General features: G+C 50.9%; 1 protein-coding gene and 1 long non-coding RNA gene across 3 annotated transcripts in view; one reads left to right on the top strand and one right to left on the bottom strand.

The window, feature by feature from the left end:
* The window catches only part of LOC129143489 (uncharacterized), a 76,793-nt gene extending 65,006 nt beyond the window's left edge, over positions 1–11,787 (top strand). The window contains exons 4-5 of the long non-coding RNA XR_008546952.2: positions 3,214–3,416; positions 11,523–11,787. This is a non-coding gene — a long non-coding RNA (uncharacterized LOC129143489). The remainder of the gene's footprint in view (positions 1–3,213; positions 3,417–11,522) is intronic.
* MYOM3 (myomesin 3) overlaps positions 3,535–13,009 on the bottom strand; it is a 56,768-nt gene continuing 47,293 nt past the window's right edge. For both annotated transcript variants that reach the window (XM_524608.8, XM_009450786.5), the window contains exons 30-37: positions 11,586–11,673; positions 11,006–11,044; positions 10,639–10,747; positions 9,446–9,609; positions 8,773–8,809; positions 8,560–8,582; positions 6,424–6,479; positions 3,535–5,127 (exon numbers count right to left, since the gene is read on the bottom strand). In XM_524608.8, coding sequence (XP_524608.5) covers positions 4,864–5,127; positions 6,424–6,479; positions 8,560–8,582; positions 8,773–8,809; positions 9,446–9,609; positions 10,639–10,747; positions 11,006–11,044; positions 11,586–11,673 — 780 coding nt within the window. In that variant the 3' untranslated portion in view covers positions 3,535–4,863. The remainder of the gene's footprint in view (positions 5,128–6,423; positions 6,480–8,559; positions 8,583–8,772; positions 8,810–9,445; positions 9,610–10,638; positions 10,748–11,005; positions 11,045–11,585; positions 11,674–13,009) is intronic.

Raw genomic sequence — 13,009 nt, 5'->3', positions numbered from 1 at the left:
TAGAGTTACTTATTACACAGGCTATCATTTCCCATCCAGCTTCTTGCTTTCTGTGCCCATCTGTTTAATGGTTCTAATGCTTTAGGATGGCCGGGCGCGGTGGCTCAAGCCTATAATCCCAGCACTTTGGGAGTCTGAGGCGGGCGGATCACCTGAGGTCGGGAGTTCGAGACCAGCCTGACCAACATGGAGAAACCCCGTCTCTACTAAAAATGCAAAATTAGCCAGGCATGATGGCACACGCCTGTAATCCCAGCTACTCGAGAGGCTGAGGCAGGAGAATCGCTTGAACCCGGGAGGCGGAGGTTGCAGTGAGCCGAGATCATGCCATTGCACTCCAGCCTGGGCAACAAGAGTGAAACTCCATCTCAAAAAAAAAAAAAAAAGCTTTAGGACAAGGACTGCATCCTGGTTGGGATGTGAAAGGTGACCCAACAGGTGTGGAGGAGGAGTGGCTGGTGGCCAGTAGAGGGGAATCTGCCTGGCTGGCCAGCCTTCCTTCCAGCTGTGTGCCCTGCCTAGGCTCTCTGGAAGAGTCCAGAATGCTGGGAGGTCCATGGAGAGTTTCTGAAAATGCTGGGATTGTCGGTGTCTCTTAGTCCATGTTGTGTTGCTATAACAGAAAACCACAGACTGGGTGATTTCTTTATTTATCTATTTATTTTGAGACGGAGTCTCACTCTGTCACCCAGGCTGGAGTGCAGAGTGCAATGGTGCAATCTTGGCTCACTACAACTTCCACCTCCCAGGCTCAAGCAATTCTCCTGCCTCAGGCTCCCGAGTAGCTGGGATTACAGGTGTGTGCCAACAGGCCCAGCTAATTTTTGTATCTTTAGTGGAGAAGGGGCACTATGTTGGCCAGGCTGGTCTTGAACTCCTGACCTCAAGTGATCCATCTGCCTCAGCCTCCCAAAGTGCTGGGATTACAGGTGTGAGCCACTTCACCAGCCCAGACTGGGTGATTTATAAAGAAATTTAAGGCTGGGCGTGGTGGCTCACGCCTGTAATCTCAGCACTGGGAGGCTGAGGCGGGTGGATCATGAGGTCAGGAGATCGAGACCATCCTGGCTAACACGGTGAAACCCTGTCTCTACCAAAAATATAAAAAATTAGCCGGGCGTGGTGGTGGGTGCCTGTAGTCCTGGCTACTCAGGAGGCTGAGGCAGGAGAATGGCGTGAACCTGGGAGGCCAAGCTTGCAGTGAGCCGAGATCGCGCCACTGCATTCAAGCCTGGGTGACAGAGTGAGACTCTGTCTCAAAAAAGAAAAAAAAAAAAAAAAAAGAAATTTAATTCTTACAGTTCTGGAGGCTGGGAAGTCCAAAGTTAAGGGAACATATCTGGCAAGGGTCTTTGTGCTCCATCATCCTGTGGCAGAGGGCGTCACATGGTGAGAGAGCATGGGGGCGGGGGAAAAACTCATCCTTTTATCAGGAATCCATGAGAATTACCCACTCCAAAGATCACTAACCCACTCCCATGATAATGATACATCATGGATCAATAATTCACTCATGGCCAGGCGTGGTGGCTTATGCCTGTAATTCCAGCACTTTGGGAGGCCAAGGCGGGTGGATCACTTGAGGTCAGTTGTTCAAGACCAGCCTGGCCAACATGAGGAAATGCTATCTCTACTAAAAATACAAATACTATCTGGGTGTGGTGGCAGATGCCTGTAATCCCAGCTACTTGGAAGGCTGAGGCAGGAGAATCGCTTGAATCTGGGAGGTGGAGGTTGCAGTGAGCCGAGATCATGCCACTGCACTCCAGGCTGGGTGACAGAGTGAGACTTTGTTTCCAAAAAAAAAAAAAAAAGGAAAAATTCAATCTTGAAAGCAGAGCCCTCATTACTTCACTTCATCATGTCTTATAAGAAGCAACACTGTTGCACTGGGGATTAAGTTCTAACACATGAACTTTGGGTGACACATTCACATAAAGTGTTTGCCGAGACCTAATCATAGACTCTAGAGTGCTTCTCCTCCCTCACACCTCACTGTCACATCACTAAAGGCCCATTTACAACAGTTCCTTTTTATGCCATGCTTGCCTTTTAACAATGAATTACAAGGCATACTAAAAGGTAAAACACACGGAAGAGACAGAGGAAACATTAAAACCAGACTGAGATATGCCAAGCATATTGGAATTATTAGGCCCAGATTTTTTTTTAAAAAATTTTTGAGGTGGGGTCTCACTCTCTTGCCCAGGTGGGAAGTTCAGTGGTGCCATCACAGCTCACTGCAGCCTCGACCTCCTGGGCCCAAGCAATTCTCCCATCTCAGCCTCCCAAGCATCTGAGACCACAGGCACATGCCACCATGCCTGGCTAGTTTTTCTTTATTATTTGTTGAGAAAGGGTCTTGCCATGCTTCCCAGGCTGGTCTTGAACTCCTAGGCTAAAGTGATCCTCCTGCCTTGGCCTCCCAAAACGCTGGGATTACAGGCATGAGCCACCACACCCAGCCAGACCAGGAATTTTAAAAAATTATGATTCATATGTTAAGGACTCCAACGCACTAGACCAGGGACTGGCTTCTGCCCCCAAACTGGCTTGTCAGCAATCACAAAGCTCACAACATCTCCAGCCCCATGAAGCGCAGCTTGTAGCTTCTTATGGTGCAAGTGCAATTTGCACAAACAGGGATGCTCACATCATGTTCCACCAAGGCCAACAGGCTTTCCTATGTCATTGAAATTTGTGACATATTTTCATTGACACACCAAAGAAGCCAAGACTTTCCTCTGATGTTGGAAGTGTTAAGAGTGGGAGGATGGGCTAGGATGATGTCTTTTTGTTTACTACATATTCATAGGAAGAGAAAAGCAAAAGAGGATGAAGTTCTGGGAAGTAATAAAATAATCTGTCTGGGCAGGGAGGCTCATGCCTCTAATCTCAGCACTTTGGGAGGCCAAGCCAGGTAGATCCGCTTGAGCTCATGAGTTCGAGTAACATGGTGAAACTCCATATCTACAAAACGTACAAAAATTAGCCAGGTGTGGTGGTGTGTAGTCTCTGATACTCAGGAGGTTGAGGCGGTAGGATCGTTTGAGCCTGGGAGGCAGAAGTTGTAGTGAGCAGAGATGATGCCACTGCACTCCAGCCTGGGCAATTGAGCCAGGCCTTGTCTCCAAAACAAAACAAAATAAAACAAAAACTTAGTGTCCATTGGAAGGACCCTCAAAATGATCTTCCAGCCTTCTGGTTTTACAGATGGGAAACTGAGGCCCAGAAAAGGAAAAGTATTGTGCAAGACCACACAGCCAGTGGATGGTAGAGGGGTGCTTCAAACCAGCGGTGTTTGCCTCCAAGATCTGCGTGATTCCCCAAACTCCAGTCAGGTCTCCCTGGTCCCCGCTGCTCCCTGCAGAGGTCTCATCAAATGCCTGGTCTGCCTGCACCATGCAGCCTGGAAGGTGAGCCGCTGGGGGATATGTTACCCACCACGTCTTGATACGTGCAGAGGTGGGGTATGTAGGGGTGACTCACTTTATCCTTCAGTTCAGAAGCCATTTCAGAAATCAGAGGCAGGTGTTACTTTGTGGTGTTGGGAGTATAGATTATGTTTATTTTCTCTATAATTTCCAGGGTTTTCCAAAATTTTACAACAAACATCTATAATTTTATGAACACTCCCCATCTTGTTTTTAAAAAGAAAAAAGTTGGGGGGCAGAGAAATGCCCAGCTCAGTACTGAGATCCATCAAGTGAGTCCAGCCGGTATCTGTCACACCAGGCAGAGGCCCCGCGCTGGAAGCCCTGGAGGTTACCAGCTCCAAGCCTGGTATCCAAGGCCTCCTGGGCAGCCTTAGCCGCCTCCTTCCCTTTCCTCCCACCAGACCCTGCTCCTGAGATGTCCTTCTCCCTTTACCACCACAAAATCGGACTAATTTTTCAAGGCCCAACACCAATTCTGCTAATTTTTTTTTGGCTCAATCTTGGCTCATCACAACCTCCGCCTCCCAGGTTCAACGGATTCTCCCACCTCGGCCTTCTGAATAGCCGGGATTACAGGCACCTGCCACCACGCCTGGCTAATTTTTGTATTTTTAGTAGAGACCGGGTTTCGTCATGTTGGCCAGGCTGGTCTAAAACTCCTGACCTCAGGTGATCTGCCCGCCTTGGCCTCCCAAACTACTGGGATTACAGGCGTGAGCCACCTCGCCCAGCCTGGATGAAGGTGTTTTAAAAGCCCTACCTCCCCCTGTTGGGACGACCCTCTGTCTCCCTCCTTGGACCACTGGCGGCACTTTCCTTGGACCTGCTTTATAATCTTTATCATGTCCTGCCTTGTCCTGGAGTTGTTTGCGCCCAGGTCTGTTTCTCCCACTGGACTGAGGCCTCTTTGCAAGCAGAACCTGCTTATCAGCTGCCTTTGTGTTCCCAGCTCCATCCTCAGCCTCCCACATGCTAGACTTCAGGTGTCTGTTGAACTTACGTGAATTGAAACTATGGGATCCTAAAAGAGGGGTGCGATGTATCAGTTTATGGCAGGGCTCATGGCCCTTGGCACTTTTGACATCTGGGGTCGGATAATTCTATGTGGTGGGAGCTGCAGGGTTTAGCAGTGTACCTGGCCTCTACCTACCAGATGCCAGTACTGTTAGATAGCCCCAGTGCATCCGGGTCTCCTACTCCAGGTCCAGGGTTCATCCCGCTCTCCTGGAAGCCACTCAGGACCCCAGAAAGATCTTTGCTTCTCCACTTTGGTGCATCTGCTCCACCCCCACCCTCACATCCTGGGTTCTATCTTGTCCCCTTTCCTTCTGCCCCACCCCTGTAGCCTGTGCCAGGCTGTCCCTGGTACAGGTTGTCCCTACTGGTCCATGCAGACTAGACTCAGACTGTGCCTGGACACACGCTGTCACATGCTCTTCAGCTCCTTGGGCTCGTCCCCGTGCTTGAACACACTGATGGTGACCTGGCCCGTCTCGGAGCCATACTTGTTCTTGACGAAGACGCCGTAGCGGCCGCTGTCTTCACTGTTGACCTTCTCAATGGTGATGGTGACCTCTGTCCCCCTCACTTCCATGCGGTATCGGTCAAGGAAGGTGACAGGCTGGTCATTCTTCAGCCAAGAGATTTCAGGGGTGGGGTCTCCTGAGACGATGCAAGTCAAGCACAGGGTCTGTTTGAAAAGACAGGAAGGGAACAGTCTCACCTCCTTGTAACTTGAACTTAGCATTTGCTTTCATGCCCCCAGAGAGCTCCCAGCTCAGGTTGCTCCCTGTGATAATTTAGTACATGTGTTTTATTATAATTTATAAAGGGGAGAGATTTTATTTTAACTCCACATCCTTCATCCTCAACCTTTTATTTTATTTTGAGATGGAGTCTCGTTCCGTCGCCCAGGCTGGAGTGCAGTGGCACGATCTCGGCTTACTGCAACCTCTGCCTCCCAGGATCAAGTGATTCTCCTGCATCAGCCTCCTGAGTAGCTGGGGTTACAGGTGCCCGCCACCAAGCCCGGCTAATTTTTGTATTTTTAGTAGAGATGGGGTTTTGCCGTGTTGATCAGGCTGGTCTTAAACTCCTGACCTCAAGTGATCTGCCCTCCTCAGCCTCCCAAAGTGCTGGGATTACAGGCGTGAGCCACTGTGCCCGGGCATTCTCAACCTTTCTACAGGAGTACTTACCCATCAGAATCTCAGACCATAATTACTCTCGCAATTATCGGTCCCAGAATGGCCTTCACTTTGTTTTATTGCTTTTTGTAATATATATGTCACTACGATTTTACAATGCAAGTAAGATTATATAGATTTAGTGCATAGGTTTATGAATTAAAATAGAAAATTACTGAACAAGCTCTAATGCAGAGCACTATAATGTAATTATTAAACACACAGGCTCTGGAGTTGGGCTTCCTGGGTGTGAATCTCAGCTCTGCCCCTTCAAGCTGTGTGACCTTAGGTCTCTTAACCTGGGTTAAGGGACTCTGGGTTTCCTCAGCTATAAACTATGATTAGTAATAAATAAAACCCTATTTCATGGGATTACCTTGATGGCTAAAGAAGCTCAAAAAGATAATATACATGGAATCGTGCCCGACAAAAAGTAAGCACCATCAGTAAGTCAGCAATTGTTTTCAGGAACACTAGATTTACATAAATAAGTTCAGTCCTAGACGGGCTTTTAGGGATCTCCCAGTAGACATTTCTTTTGGACGCTGAAGTCCGCAGGTAGAAGTCTAGGATGCCCAGGGCTGTCTAGACAGATGGAGATAGAACTAGGTCAAGTACCCACTGAGGGCTGACACCAGGCCCAGTGACTTTCCTTTGTACCACATGTCATCAATGAGGTGTGGTCACTTGGCCACTCTTTAGCTTTGAATCCATGGCGCTGCATTGTTTCGTGATCTGTGGTGGATGCACAAAGGAACACAGAGGGGGACTGCTGGCTGTGGGCTGGGAAGGGTCAGTACCTTATCTTCCATGATAGTGGCCACATCCGGCAGACCTCTCACCACTTTGGCACGATCTGGAAGGGAAATAAGAGACCCCAGCGATGAATCCTTTTCTGCCAGCCGCTTCCCAGAAGTTTCATAGAGTTGAGGTTTATTTTTAAGCAAGGCTTCTTTTTTTTTCTTTTTCTATTTTCATTATTTTGGATGGAAATCTTTTTTAAATTTTTTTTTCAAAATTAATTTTTTGAGACAGGGTCTCGCTCTGTTGCCCAGGGTGGAGCGCAGCAGCACGATCTCAGCTCACTGCAACTTCTGCCTTCCAGGCTCAAGCAATCCTCCCCCGCTCAGCCTCCTGAGCAGCTGGGACTATAGGCATGCACCAGCACGCCTAGCTAATTTTTGTATGTTTTGTAGAGACGGGGTTTCGCCATGTTGCCCAGGCTGGTCTTGAAGTCCTGGGCTCAAGCAATCCTCCTGCCTTGGCCTCCCAGAGTGCTGGGATTATAGGCATGAGCCGCCACACCTGGCCTTGGATGGAAACCTCTAGAACTGTATTACATGCTTCCTCGTATTCATAAGTAGAAGATATGGGACATAGTGTGTTTCTGCCACTGATCTGAGGTCATTTGCTATGATTGGTGGTACCTGGAGGTGACCATGAGATGCTCCTGCCCTCAAGAACCAGGAAGAAGGTAAGTGGGACTCTGAGACTTCAACTGGCAAAATCCACACAACGGGTGTGACCAACAAGGTCAGAGAAAGCAACAGAACCTTTTGCTTTTGTCTGAAAAAACAGAAGCTTTTGGGACACTTTGAACCTGGTCAAGCGAGGGACCTGGTGGCCATTGTGGGTGGCCAGGAAGAGTGTGGTTGTCAACCACTAAGCAGAAATCTGGTCTACTCCTCATGGTGCAGGGGAAGCTGTGGGAACAGGACGGGTGGTCAGCACGGCCTAGACCAGGGATCAGGGACGTGCAAAGAGCCCAATGCGGATGGTGTCTGTCCAGTGGGTGAAAGGGGAGCAGGACCCCAGATGGGGAGGGGAAGGCCCCACAGATGGATGCAGTTGTGGGCAGAAAGTGTCACCAACCCTTCACAGCTGGACAAAATGATTGTTTCCTTCAGCTCTGATGCCACACGCCCCAGCAACCCAGTATTGGTGAATTCAGCTTTCCTCTATTAGAGTCCTGGACGCGGCTTCTGTTCAGGATGAGGCATTCCACCATGGGCAGGGACATTCTCACTGGGTGAATGATTAGATTCATGGTACAAGAGCCTCCTCGTGGCCCGAGGCTGAGGCTGGTCTTGGGCTGTGCTCCCTCCATCGAGACGCCCCTCAGCCCCCTGCAGGAGCTTCTCACTGCATGGCCACTTATGCCCCTCAATTGCCCCTTCCCAATAACAGCTATGAGCCTGAGGCCTGCACTTCCTGTCAAGTGGGGACACTCGGGGACAATGATGCCACACAGAGCGAATTATCCCCTCCCACACATGGCCTCAAGCTGGCGGTGTGAGTTTTCTTGTCTGTTCTTAGAGCTGTGCTGTCTCCTTCTATGGCCACACCTGTGCTCTGCTGCCTGCCTGGGTCTTTCCCTCTCTGAAATCCTTACTCCTCATCTGCTGGGCCAGTGAGAACAGACAGCCAGACTCCTACCACCAGGCCGCTTAGAACTGGCTTGGGTTGGGAGGTGATGAATGGGACAAGCTCGAGCTCATGGACTTGGTGGTGGCTCCCGGGTGGCCCAGAGGCTGTGCCATGTGCCTCTGGGTTTGGGGCTTCATCCTGGATTCAATGAGGCTCCAATGCCTCGAGAGCCATAGCTTCAGCTTTAAAGTCACCCCATCCCCTACAGATCACTCGGGAAGGCCTGCCCAGCCTCATTCCTGTCTGTCCCCTCCTTTTCGGTCCCACCAACGTAGTCCATGTGCCTGCGAGAACCAGGCTCGCACTGGGTGCTTCCACAACACAATCCCAGGTGTCCTCGGATTCTGTCTCTGTCTTGCCCAGGTCTTCCCTGCAGCTCTGTAAGACCCTAGAGCCCCACAGACCCCACTGTGGAATGAGGCCTTCAGCAGCCCACCAAGAGGGTTGAGCTTCCAGGAAGTTTGCCCCAAATTCAGAAACAAAAACAACAGAAATATCGGCCGACTTACTCTTCTCGATGATGGCCAAGGTTCTGAAAAACAGAAATGGGAACAAGGTGTGACATTCCACTTGCTAAAGGACAGTCCAGCCCAGGTGGAGGTGAGGGGTGAGGAAGGAAAGGTGGAGCTGGCTGGGGCTCCCAGGAAGGAGTCCTGAGCCTAGTTCATGCCACACCCTGAAGGGGCCTATAATTCACACTGAGAAATGTAAAGGAAACTTACTTCAGTCTCTGGTGTTCAGCCATTGCATCCTCAAAAGCTATAAGAAGGACAGAGGAGAAAGGAGGCCATCAGGGCCTCTGCTGTCCAATGATGGGGACAGGGTGACCCTGGGAGCAAAGCTTATCCCTGACTGTCCTCCACTCTCCTCCCCATGCCGATGTTCCTTTGGGGCAGTGGCAGGACTGCGTGGGAGGGTAGGCGTACCCTCAGAAGACCATGGGATTTTCTTTTTTCTTTCTTTTTATTTAGCTAAAAATTTTAAAAAAATATTTCTTTCCTTAACACCTATCCCAGAGTAACCTTTATTATTATTCCTTTATTTTTTGAGACAGGGTCTCACTCTGTTGCCCAGGCTAGAGTACAGTGGTATGATCACAGCTCACTGCAGCCTCTATCTCCTGGGCTCAAGCAATCCTCCCGCTTCAGCCTCCCAAGTAGCTGGGAATATAGGCAGGCGTCACCATGCCCAGCTAAATTATTTTTAGTTTTTGTAAGAATGTTGCCCAGGCTGGTCTCACTATGTTGCCCAGACTGGTCTCAAACTCCAGAGCTCAAGCGATCCTCCCACTTCAGCCTCCCAAAGTGCTGGGATTACAGGACTGACCCAGCGTGCCCAGCCTGTCCATGGGATTTTCTAAGCAGGTTTCCCTGCAGACATAGGTGGATGGCTCACCTTGCCCTGAGAGATCTGTTGAGAGCTGCCGGACTTCCTTCCCTGCAGCTATTTCCAGAGTGTATTTGCCCTTGTCTGAGTCTTTGGGGTCCAGGATGTGAAGCCAGATCTCATCCAGGGTGGTGCCCGTCCTTATCCGATCACCGCTCTCCAGACGTTTGTCTCTGAATGTGAGGGTGGAGAAATGGTTAAGGCTGCCTGTCTGCAGGTCAACAGATACCCCTGCCCCAAAATCCTCTCCTCTGGTTTTGTTTCGAGATCGTGGGCTATGGGTGGTGACTATGAGGCACCAGATAAATATCCATTCACTTACTCATTGATTATTCAACCCTCCATTCATCATTCAATACTGCATTCATTCATTCATTCATTCATTCATTCATTCATCATTCCTAGAGATGCTGTCCTCTGTTCCCAGTGTTGTGTTGCAGAGGTGACACCTCTCTGCTTAGTCACAGGGCTCAGAAACTCTCGCTGGGGGAGGAACCTATTGTCCTGAAATTCCATCTGTTCTTGGCTCTCACTCATTTGACAACCTGGACCAAATTAGTCAAGCCTTCTCCATAGAATGGGTGCAGTAATGTCTGCTCCACAAGGCTGAGGCATGCAACTGATAAAAAGCACTGAGAAAACTCTGCTGTTGGATTATCTGGGGTCACTCAGAGAGTGGCTGAGTCTCTGTGGGTACCTCATCTATCCTGCCTTCAAGCCCTGGCTCTCAGTTAGTGGCCAGCCCCACAGACCCTTTTCCTGCATGTTTCCCCTAAGCCTGACTGACCAAGTTTGCTAAGGGTGCAGAGGCCCACAAGGGTTCCCTGACCCACCTGACCACTTGGCTCTTCTTTGTCCCTGCATCCCTTTCTCCCCTAGTTCCCAGCTGCTGCCCAGAGACTGATCCTGCTGTGGCCATAGAGTTTCCAAAAAAATGTTGTCCCACCAAGGTTCCCACCTTCCCTGGGGGATCTCGGCAAAGCCTTTCTACTCCTCCCACTGCTAATCTCTATCCTCAACTCCTTCTGTGGACAGCGAGACCAGGGAGAGACCCTTTCTCTGCCAACCCCTGGGACCAGGCTCTGCTTGGGGGACCAGACTCTGCTTGGAGGACCAGGCAGGGAGAAGGGAGGGAGGCCCCCATGGGTCAGGTGCTGAATCCTTTCCAGCCTGGCTGGGGCTCTGGGGCAAGGCGGACTTACTTGTGGAACCAGGTGGTTTTCATGTACTCCACGTTGTAGTACTTGACCTTGCTGAAGATCCGGATCCCTTCCTCGGTCCCCTGGATTTTCAGTGGAGTTGCAGAAAGGGCTGGGGAGACAGAGGAGAAGGATGAGTCTTCCCTGAGGCCATTTAGGCATCAGATTTTGGGGCCGGCTTGTCTGCCTCTGCCCTGGGGGGGCAGGTGCTGTGGGGGAAATGCAGTGCTGTGAAGAGGTGGGATTTTCTCTTTGGTGTTTGAGGTTGGAAACTAAACCCACCCCCAATAGCCAAGGCCAGTGTTAGGCTGCTTGGAGGCTGTTGGGCATCAGGGCAGGGCAGGGCTGGGCAAAGAGGCAGGCTGCTTACCACCAATCCTGCCCAACTCGGTGAAGATGGCATCCAGGGCTGGCGGGAAACAGAGAGAAGGGTTAGCTGGCATAGGGCTCCCCTAGGGATGTGCTAGGAGTGGGGACATCCTAGAAAAAGGCTGGTGGAGCCCATGAGCTGCTCTCAGGGGGACAGGCAACTCTGTAGGATGACTCTCATAGCTTGGGGATAGGAGGGGGTTCAGGGCACTCAGCAATGGGGTGGGCAGAAGGGCACTATGGATGGAGGACAAACACGCAAATCTGACAGTTTTTGCAGGCTGAGCTGATCAGCCTGATGAGGAGCCTGGGCCCACTGTGGGACGGAGGAGTGAACTCAGGCTTCGGGTCTCCAAGCCTGGGCTCACTGTGGTATACTGTGGTGAACGAGGGCATCGGAGTCACACCGACCTGGCTCCTGCCACTGACTAGATGTGGAATCTTGGGCAAGTTACTTAATCTCTTTGTGCCTCAATTTCTCCAAGTGACATGGGGATCCCATAAATCTTCCTGCACAGATCACATCACAGTCTGCTCCACTGTGCTCCCGCCACAGCCCCTGACCCATCGCCAGCTCCTACCGTCACCCGTGAGGCCCAATATGGTGTCGTCCTCCCCTCGATCGTCAGAAACCATCGCTCTGTAAATTCCCTTGTCCTTTTTGGACAACTGGAAAGAAGGATGAGCGATGGTGGTGTCAGCATGGGCTCCAGAAGGAGAGATGGATACCAAATCCGGAGGCCTGGGGTCCAGGCCTGCCCCTCACTCTCTGTGTGACCTCAGGTAAGACCCTTCTCCTCCCTGGGCCTCCGTTTACTTATCTGGGCTGGGTGAGCTCTAAGGCTCCTTTCAGCTCCAGAGCCCTTGGATTCCTAGCTCGGGGCTTGTCTGGGCCTGGGGAAGGGGTGGAGTAGGGGGAGTTGAGGACAGAACCAGACACCTTCGTTTGCGTTCACAGGCAGCTGCTCTGAGCATGACACAGTGAGCCTCACTTTGCAGAGCTTGTCTGGGCCTGGCCCACCTTTCACTCCCTGGGGGCTCCTGGATGGAGGGACCCCCACCACCTGCAGTTCCCCAGGAGGAAGCGTGTTTTCTCCTGCCCAGGACAAGGGGGCCCTTTTGGCCCATGTTTGTCAGCCCCAAATTAAGTCTGAACAAACACTCAGCAAAGTAAGAACTTGAGTTGTGCTTTCAAGGCAAGGTCCAGAAATCAGAAGTGACCTCTCATTACATAGCACCTTCCTTCAGCCCTCATCTCTCAATACTTCCCACCAGGACCATCTCCACACAGTGGGTTTGGGGCAGGATCCAAGACAGAGGCAGCTCTTAACCTGAGGATTGAAGTGCTGAGCCCCAAAAGTCCTCTCTTATGTCCTCACCATCCCAGGAAGTCTCCAAGGTCTCAGCCAAATCTAGGGTGGGTGACTGTAGTGGCTTCTGACCCCACCTTCTAGCCTTATGCCTTTGCATTGAAACACTCTGAGCCTCAGTTTACTCATCTGTAAAATCATGGTATCATCCTTGCCCTGCCTGTATGCTACAGCTGCTGTGGGGATCAAGGGAGGTAACTCTTAGGAGGCCAGAAAGTTTGCACCAATGGGACTGATGATTATAATAAAACTCTGTAACTATGAAGCACCTACTGGTGCCACAGCCTGTCTGAGGAGCTTGCACAGTGGTGGCAAAGGCTGACTTGGCGTCAGCCTGGCCAGGATTTGGGAGAAGACCTTGAAATCATTGTTTTCTTCCTAGTCAGCAAGGCTCTGTTTGCTCCAGTCCTCCTGGGCACCCAGTGAGGCCACAGACATCAGCAGCAGGGCAGAAAAAGGTTGACGTTTAAGAGCAAGCCTTGTGTTTCTCTCTTAACCAGGCCACGGTCCACCAAAGGCCATGGGGGAGGACTTGCGGGGAGAATTGAGCTCCAGGCCTGCTTTATTCTGCCCAGATCTGCCTCACATGGAGACATCCTTCCTGTCCCGAATCCTAGACTGTTGGGGCAGGAAGG

The sequence above is a fragment of the Pan troglodytes genome, chromosome 1 (assembly GCF_028858775.2).
Source record: "Pan troglodytes isolate AG18354 chromosome 1, NHGRI_mPanTro3-v2.0_pri, whole genome shotgun sequence".
NCBI lineage: Eukaryota > Metazoa > Chordata > Mammalia > Primates > Hominidae > Pan > Pan troglodytes.
Note: the sequence above shows the minus strand (reverse complement) of the source record. Positions and strands in the feature narration are given on the sequence as shown.